We start from the raw sequence: 9,079 nt of genomic DNA, 5'->3' as shown, positions 1-9,079 counted from the left end.
TTCTTTATACATGACCATGGAATATTGATGGCACCTCCTTTATGAATACAAAAATCTGTCATCAGTCATTTAATTTTATTTGGGTTTTTATCCTATATCATCTCCTTTATTATTTATTCTTCAAATGAATTAATTCGGTGCTGCCTATTGTTGATCATAACTCCAATCACGCCCTCAGTGAATGTGAAACCATAATACAGTTTATTTTTGGACCTGCACCTTGGTTAAAGAGGCTGAAACACATGTGAGTTCCAGATGTTCTGTGACCTTTGACCTCTCGGTGGAGTGGGGGGAAAAAAAGAGTTTGTTTGTTTTGTTTTTTGTTGCCAGGATCACAAGTCCCATTAGCCTATGGGAGTACAGAGTTCTTGAAAAGGTAGTAAGTGACATACTACAGGGCTTACTGTATATTATATGACCTGTGTTTGTAGGCTCATCTTTATGTGTTCATTAAGCTTATGGTTGTTTCTGTTCTGGAGAGCTAATGAAAATGTGAAACTATGCATACCACAGGCTTAAGTTCTATTATTGGAAAAACATGAAGCAAGGACAACATGAGCTCTCACTCTGTCCATACTTCAGGGAACCACATTTAAGTTACATGGAAAAATAGTCTCAGAGATATAGATAGACTAATTTGAAATCTGAGGTTTAAACAAAAAGACTAAAACTGACATTTTTGTCAACCTTGTTTCAGGTACCAGACTGATTGCTGCAAGTTCAGCATTCCAGTAAAAAAAAAAATCAAAATAAGGCACAGGTAGTGACAAAAAGACAAAGCCAATGACTTTTTATGATAGTACAGCTGTATAACATGTTTATATGTAGTGTGAGAAGCTGGACACTTGTGATGAAATTCAACATGTTTGTTCTGACATATGCAAAGTTTCAGATAATAACAAGTTCAAATGTCTGCAGCAGAAGAAAGCATCAGAGTTTGTTCTGGGCTTTTATGTTGGTTATGGTCTATATTATGTACCATGTTGAGGTCATTTCATATTTACTATAAATATGAGTTCCTCTGTAGGCTTGTGATGAATACATGCAAGTTATGTAGGATTTTGTATTGACATGAACAGTGGAGGGAGCTGACACCAAAAATATCACAGCCCAAACGTTTTACATGGATATAAACAACCTTAGGTATGAAAAGCCTTTTACTTTAAAATTTATGAACAAATGAAAAATTAAACACATGAATACTTCTAAGTGACATTTAGTATCAGACATGCTTTAAGAAAAAGGCCAATACAGAAAGACCAGATATTTAATGTGGACATATTTTTTAGCTCTTACATTAAACATCCCATTAATGATCTGTGAAGGGAATGTTGGGCTTTAACAAAACCACAATTTACACCATGGACGTCCCCCTCAGTTTTCAAAATCATTCTTTAAATTTTCAATTTTCATTTTTTTCTTTTTTTCCTACAGAAATTCTCGTAACATGGATGAATAACTGCATCCACTTATTTTATTTTATTAGTTTTTTGTTGAATCCTTCAACGAATGATGTTTCCAAACAAAATAATTCAATTTGTTTTTTTTTTTATGAGGAAGTTTTCCATCAGAGTGAGCAACAGTGTCTGAAGTTTAATGACCACTTGGCTCCACTCTGCTGTCTGACACGGTCGCTTAGCAACAGGCCGTGGGCGGGGAGAGTGAAGACGGTGGCCAGTGGAGGGCGCGAGGGGCGGGGTTTCTTCCAAGACCGGAGGCAGGAGGAGGGGACGCGGGGCCGGGCTCCTCCAACACCGGCAGCGATTGAAACATAGATGCACCTTTGAGGTATTAGCTGCAGACGTTATTTTGGTGTCCGCTGCTCGCCGGTTCGCCCGGAGTTTTCCTCTGTTCCTCGGTAGACAGCTGGAGAAAATGTCCAACGTCAACTGGAAGCCCTTTGTTTTCGGCGGTTTAGCTTCCGTGACGGCGGAATGCGGTGAGTGATGTGTGGGGCGGCGGGGGGAGGCCGTGCCGCGAGAATTACTGCTCATGGTTTAAATCCTGGTCGTGGTTTACAGTCTGATGTGGTCGTGTCCCGTGTGCTTATTGTGTTGCAGGGACCTTCCCAATCGACCTAGCCAAAACGCGTCTTCAAGTCCAAGGCCAAGTGGGCGACAGCAAATACCGAGAGATCCGCTATAGAGGCATGCTGCATGCTATGGCCCGGATAGGAAGAGAGGAGGGGCTCCGGGCACTGTATTCAGGGTCAGTATGGTGGATTCATGTGCTTGTGTGTGTGTGGTCTCAATATCTTCACCTTCCAAACCTCATATTAAGTAGATAATTACTGGCCCACTGTTATAAATTATTATTATAAACCTTTTGTACTTTCTTTCAAATGTTTGCACTTCCTTTTTTTTGTACACTTCCTTTTTTTTTGTAGCAGCCATTGTCCCACCTACTTCTACCCAAACCCTTCTGCACTCTCCTCAGTCTAAAGAGGGGGATCTGTCTTTGATTTGCCCGTTTTGAAAACTTTATTTTTTCCTCATGTGTTGTATTGTGTAACACAAATAAACTTGACTTTTACAGAATAGCCCCTGCAATGCTGCGCCAGGCCTCCTATGGGACCATAAAAATTGGTACATACCAGAGTTTTAAGCGACTGCTGGTTGACAGACCAGAGGGTGAGTCCCAGTTCTCTTTGTCTCTTTCTGTCACACCTGTACACACAGTTAGGTGGGTTGGCCCTGCTCCCTCATCTGCACATGCACATTCCTCTTGAAGGTCACAGGGGGAGGTGCAGATGTGTGTATGACCTATTTAAATATGTCTCCTCATATTTTCATACTGAGAGCTCATTGTAATGTTCTGTGCTTCTGTAAAACTCTGTAAAGATAAACTGTGACTGTTAGATTCATGGTATCAAATGTTGCTTGTTCACAGTTATAATCTGCCTCCTACTCTTCTTCTCTTTCAGATGAGACATTGCTGACTAATGTGGTGTGTGGTGTTCTCTCTGGTGTAATCTCATCCTCCATCGCCAACCCTACGGATGTGCTGAAGGTAGCTTTATGCACACATGGAGGATTGTGTTGGATCTCGTTATTGTCCTCATAAAAATCGCAGTTTAAAGCAGTAGAACAGGTCTGACAGTTTCTTGGAACTGCACCAAGGCGTGCAGAAATCCTTCACTGGAAAACACAGCCGTGTCTTTTCAACTTTGCATTGTTTGTTATACATACAGCTGTAATTACCCACGCAGCCTTGAGTAGGACTGTTCTTAGTTAATTTTTTTTTCAACAACTGGGGGACTGTAACAGCTCCAGGCTGTAGGTGTGATCTTTTGGTAGCATGCCTAGTGGAGTGAAGGGCATCTTTGTGCTACCAGGACCCCACTTGTGGATTATTTATAGACTTAAGCCTCAAAGCCTTAACATAGTGTCCTGTAAATGATCTGGGTGTGTGAATATTATGTGTGCACATGCTAATCTGCCCTCATAATGCTTTCCCTGGCTTCTTATGACCACACTCTGTTGGGCACACCGTCTCTGTGTTAAGGGTTAACGGTGGAACAGATGTGGCTGCAGATTCGGAACATTGCGTTTTCATCACGGTGTGTTCGAGCTGCGCCCGCCAAGTCACCACAGAGCCTAACAGCGAACCAAGGCTGATCTGTAAACGGCGGCCATTATAAATGAAAACAAGTTGTTACTGGGCTGCAGAATTCCTGGAAGCAAGGAAAGGGAAACTGCTGCAAGACACAGAGCTTGCCAAAAATCCTTACTAACTTTTTTGCCTTTGCATTCCAATGAAAGATTGACTAATACGCCCCCATGTTTGGCTTTGGTGAGCGTACAGCATTCCACACTGGTTGTGCATGCTTTCATTGTCTCAACTTCAGGTTTATGTATATTAGCTCTGTCTTTTCTCCCAGATCCGCATGCAGGCGCAGGGAAATGTGATCCAGGGCAGTATGATGGGCAACTTCATCAACATCTACCAAGAGGAGGGGACAAGAGGACTGTGGAAGGTACAGAAAGCCTGAACAATGCATAATTTGTATCAATAAATGACCTCAGCGCCCACAGCTTTCAGAGTTCACCAAAGTTTGATGTTACACTGCTCCTCCCCTCTTTTGGCATTAGGGTGTCTCTCTAACAGCTCAGCGGGCGGCCATCGTGGTTGGGGTCGAGCTGCCGGTCTATGACATCACCAAAAAGCATCTGATCCTGTCGGGTTACATGGGGGACACCGTGTACACACACTTCTTGTAAGTTTGCAGAATAGCCTGCAGATCCCCCTCTTCTCTCTCTCATGTGATGCTATTAATGTCAGGAAATTGATTGTCTGATCAAGACACATTTCAAGTCACAAGATTATAATTGGAAAAGTGGTAAACAACAAATTTGTTGTTTGGACCAGTAGTCATTTTTAGTTTGTCCAACTTTTTTTGTACTTTAAAAATCACAAATCCCAGCCTAGGATTGCACCAATTTCCATTACAAAAGAGGTGGAATTAGCACGCTTAGCTAACCCAAATGTTTAATTCTTCTTTGCTGTTCACACTCAGCATTTGCAGTAAGGTATTGTACTGTACTGTATTTGAGATAATACTCAGCATTGGAAGCAGCAGCCATCTCAAAATGCTCTGTATTTCTGGATATCATGGGGTGCAGTAATGCTACGTTTGTGTTTCAGCCAACAAAAGCTCCCCTCAGTGTGTGTGTGTGTGTGTGTGTGTGTGTGTGTATATTTATAGCAGCAAATGCTGTGAGGATATTTGGACATTCCATCTATACTTTTTCTGTTCAGAGAAAAAGGTGCTTACTGCATTTGACCAAAACTGCATTTCAACACTTCTAAGGCACAATAGGTATTCATCCTATTAATGGTTAACTGCCTGGCAGGAAGTAATGTGTTTCACATTTGTGGCAGCAGCACACACACACACACACACCATGGCAATGACTGTTTAACACCAAAGACGCAATTAGGGGACAAAAAAGAATCTGTGCTTTGTGGCCCCCAGGTCCAGCTTTGTGTGCGGTCTGGCAGGGGCTTTGGCCTCGAATCCAGTTGACGTAGTCCGGACGAGAATGATGAACCAGAGGGGAGGAGCTCTGTACCAGGGAACGCTGGACTGTTTACTGCAGGTCAGTCAAAACTCCTGATGGGAGAAAATCAACATGTGATGAGTGATGCAGTTTAGATGGTTTTGGCAGATGTTCACATGAAGTCAGAGGCATCTTGATGACTTTTATCTGTGACTGACCATGGAAATATTTTGACGTTTAAAGCAGCCAACCATCTCAAACTACTTAAATTTAAATATGATGCCTCGACATAGGAGAAATCATATTGACCTACAGGATTTACTTATATATAAGATCTGTTGATCTTTGGTCATTTGAGTTAGCTCGAAGTGTTATATAATATAATGTAAACCAGTGAAATACAGTTTTGTTATTTTTGCATACATCTGTTGTATGGAGATACATATCAATAAGATCCTAAAAAGCATTAAGTTTGATTTCATAAAGTGTGGAGACAACGTTTATTTGATTTGTGGACATCATGATCATCAGTGTATTGCCATGAATTAATTCCTGTGTGTACGTTTGATTTTTGCCTCCAGTGAGGATTAATAATTAATATTGTATAGCGATGTTAAACATCTAGATCAAACCTCAGTGTCCCTGAATTTGCAGTCACAGTTAAAAAACCACCCACAGAGGACTTTGGGACAATTATCAGAAGGTAATAAGACAGAGATTTGTTTTCTCCTCAGACGTGGCGCTCCGAGGGTTTCATGGCCCTCTACAAGGGTTTCTTTCCCAACTGGCTGCGCCTGGGACCGTGGAACATCATTGTATCCTTCAACCATCTCATTAGTGCACCAGTCTGTTTACATATATCCTAGGTGATGCAATGTGTACTGAGCTGGAGAAATCAGCAGGGAAACGTTGTAATTTCTGTTATGCATTTAGTGACGTATAGCATTCCGAGCCACGCTTCGGCGGAGGAAAGCTTAGCTTAAAGCTAGCTAACTCTGTTATGTAACGTCGAGACTACTGCCTCAATACCCCACTGCCCCTGATTAGAGAGGAGAGGACGTAAAGGGGGGGGGGCGGCTTTAATGGGGGTTAGGAAGGAGTGGAGAGTGAACTCTACAAGTCTTCCTGCAAAGGCCAAGACCTGATTAAAAATGATTGAGCAGAGAAAAACACATACGCATCATGCTCCAGCAAGGCCTGTAATGAGATTATTGACTTGTTCCAGCAGGGAAGGCTGAGGTAACAAGGAGACGGCAACAAGGGAGGCTTTGAGCTGAAGTACAGGAAAAGCCTAAAATGCCTCAGTGTGCCTCACATTCTGTTCAACAAAATGCCTCCTTCTTCTGCTCTTTCTATTTTTGCCCGTGTTCCTTTACTCTGCGTTCTCCAGTTCTTCCTCACTTACGAACAGCTGAAGAAGATCAACGTGTGATTGGCAGAACGAAAAGGGCGAAGAAGAGACGAGTATGAGCACACGCTCCGAGACAAGCCGAGAGGACCAAAAATGGGGAATGGCTGGATGGGGATGGTTTCTTTATGGAACCACTGACAGGAGCTTCATACAGACCCATGTTACGGGCCGTATGAGAATTTACCTGATTCCTGTTTGGTATGTCTCCCAAAGCCTGTGGCAAATGTGGAAGGGACTGTGACACGAACAAACACTCTTATCTGATGTTATAAGTCATCCAAACGCTACTTTAGGCTAAACCGCTGATTTAATTGATATTGGCCCTTCAGATCCATGTCACCTAATTTATTGACCGAGAAATTGGAGAAAGTTTTAGGTTGCGGCAGCAGTCCCAGACGCTCGTTTATTTCGGTCATAAGCCGTTTTAAAAATAGCTCTAATATCACGAGGAAAACACACATGGGTATTCAAGTCTTCTACACTTAAAGTGTTCTCCGAATTGAGTGCCTTAGCTTGTGATACAGGCTGTCTGCGCCTGAGTTGCAAAAGGACTGTGAATGTTGGATAGCAACTGACAATCACAGCAATCAGGTCCCTTTTGAAAAGATGAAATCTCTGTGTGTATGAGTAACTTGGACAAGGATCTGGTGCTTTGTCTTCCTTTTTTTTTTGTATTTCTAAATTGAGAAAAGGGTGTTTGAAAAGGTGAAATTATTTATTATTCCAAGAGTCTCCATGGAGTATTTACAGAGTAAAGAGCTAAGAATACATCACTGTGTACTGTACTAAATAACAGTTTTATGAACAGCCTGAAGACCAGTGGGAGTTCTTAAACAGGACACACACATTTATATGCCCAAATGTGGCGAGACTAGTGGTCCCTCATGCCAGCAAGGGCGTACAGTAAATATAACCCCTGGATCCCTGTGTCATTGTATACATTGCTATAAAAACTATTACAAACACAGACACATTATGTAAGCCTACATATTAAATTTCACGCCCCTCTTAGGTTTAGACACAGTTAACTCCAGGTATATTTTCATACACTATATTTGCACGCTGTATGCTTATCTGTGAGCTTACATTGTAATGAGTGAATATGTTGGCTGGCTGTTATGTGTGAGCTGCCATTGCTGCCAAAGGGTAAACCAGTATAATTTTGTCATACTTTTGATGTTGGTGTAAACGCTGCTGTCGCTCAGTATATTTGAATTAAAAGAGAAAAACTCGGTGTTGTTCTCTGTTTTCACCACAGTGTGGTGCTGTGGAGCTTTGCACTCTCCCACCAGAACTCGACCCAGTTGAAACCAATAGCTGTTTATGAGTCTTTTGAAATTCCCATCCCACAACTTCGAGGCCACAAATCTAGCACAGTTGTGTTGTTTCTGAGGGATTGCCCGGTTTCTTTCAAACACACATGTTCATGCAGCATCCCACAAACAATGACTTATGAATTATTCAGTAGAATCTAAGATGTAATTGTTCTTTTCTGCTGTGGGTAAATTCCCAGTTTTCCTTCATCAGAGATGTTTTCAAGAGATGATGGGAGCTCGGGGGAGTGCAGGGGGAAACGCTGAGGTGAACATGCCGTCTCTGTGCGCGTCTGCGCCTTGTTCTTTTATTTAGGAAGCATCGTCATGGGACTTATTACTTGTGTGAAAACTGTTCTTGTTGTATCTGCCTCATCTAAGCCACCTTGAGCTCCACTGCCGTGTTACTGTTGTGACAAGCGTGGTCGGATTGAATAACTCAATTCCGAACAATGACACGGAGCATGATGGAGAAGAGTCTGAGTCTGAATGCTGTTTGAGCACCTGTACTGTATGTACACTGCATATAGACCTGAAGGGCACTTTGCTCAGCTGGCACCTATGTTGAATCAGGGCACAAACACATCACCCACACTGTCCATAAGGCGAGCTGAAAAAAGGGAATAAGAGTGATGTGTGGCTTGTACCAGGATTTGGCATCTATAAGTTGGCATCATGGCCGGTTGCCTGGCATCACGTCCCTGGCACAGTCCTCTACAAGCTGGACAAGTATAGCCACGGGGGATTCCGGCAGTCACAGACATGCTGCATTATGGGCATTATTTGCTGCCTGCTCCGAGGGTGCAAGGGTGCTAACTCTATTGTATTCCAGGGATCAGCGTGAGCCTTTGTGTCAGAGGGATAAGGCTCTAGTCTGCTCCAAACACCCTGCCCTTTTTCTCTCCTTCTTTTTTGTTCTTTCAGCCGTTTCTCAGATGAAAATGCTGCCGTGCACGCGGGTGAATGAATGGATGGATAAATGGACAAGCGGATGGAAATGTAGACAAGGAGAAAAATCTATCATAGTCTGTTGATCCATTTGGAACAAGTCCTGTGCAGCTTCTGGGCTGCACAGGACTGACAAAGAAAAACATCACAGGCCTATAGCCACTTCTTTTTGCTCAGTATTGTAGTTGAGATATGGGCTGAGATACGACAGAATAGTTTTTCTTTTTCAGCTTTTGAAAGATGCACAGAAAATGCCTGGGTGCTTAGTTTGAGGAAAATGAATGGTTTTCTCTCCTGAAAACACTTTGTTTACAGGCCACAGATTCTGCATAACATCAAAATATCGTGCTTAGGAAGCTGTCTGAAACATCTTTCTCCAGGAGAAAAAAAAAAGTGCAGCCTTCTGC

At 42.5% G+C, this 9,079-nt stretch overlaps 1 protein-coding gene across 1 annotated transcript; it reads left to right on the top strand.

Moving 5' to 3' along the window:
• The first annotated feature begins 1,730 nt into the window (after positions 1–1,730).
• LOC121193681 (kidney mitochondrial carrier protein 1) lies at positions 1,731–7,643 on the top strand. Its single transcript, XM_041056114.1, has 9 exons — positions 1,731–1,939; positions 2,061–2,208; positions 2,536–2,630; positions 2,924–3,009; positions 3,881–3,976; positions 4,092–4,216; positions 4,976–5,099; positions 5,735–5,815; positions 6,391–7,643. The coding sequence occupies exons 1-9, from the start codon at positions 1,876–1,878 to the stop codon at positions 6,430–6,432; spliced, it is 861 nt and encodes a 286-aa protein (XP_040912048.1). The 5' UTR covers positions 1,731–1,875; the 3' UTR covers positions 6,433–7,643.
• The last annotated feature ends 1,436 nt before the right edge of the window (positions 7,644–9,079 follow it).

This window comes from Toxotes jaculatrix, chromosome 14 (genome assembly GCF_017976425.1).
Source record: "Toxotes jaculatrix isolate fToxJac2 chromosome 14, fToxJac2.pri, whole genome shotgun sequence".
Taxonomy (NCBI): Eukaryota; Metazoa; Chordata; class Actinopteri; family Toxotidae; genus Toxotes; species Toxotes jaculatrix.
The sequence above is the reverse complement of the archived record's forward strand: the minus strand, read 5'-3'. Positions and strand labels throughout refer to the sequence as shown.

What these genes read in the sequence shown, in the direction of transcription:
- LOC121193681 (XM_041056114.1), top strand. Translation starts at nt 1,876, where the DNA reads ATGTCCAACGTCAACTGGAAGCCCTTTGTTTTCGGCGGTTTAGCTTCC. An exon ending in TTCCGTGACGGCGGAATGCG is followed by an intron (nt 1,940 to 2,060) that starts GTGAGTGATGTG and finishes ATTGTGTTGCAG; the next exon opens with GGACCTTCCCAATCGACCTA. An exon ending in ACCGTGTACACACACTTCTT is followed by an intron (nt 4,217 to 4,975) that starts GTAAGTTTGCAG and finishes TGTGGCCCCCAG; the next exon opens with GTCCAGCTTTGTGTGCGGTC.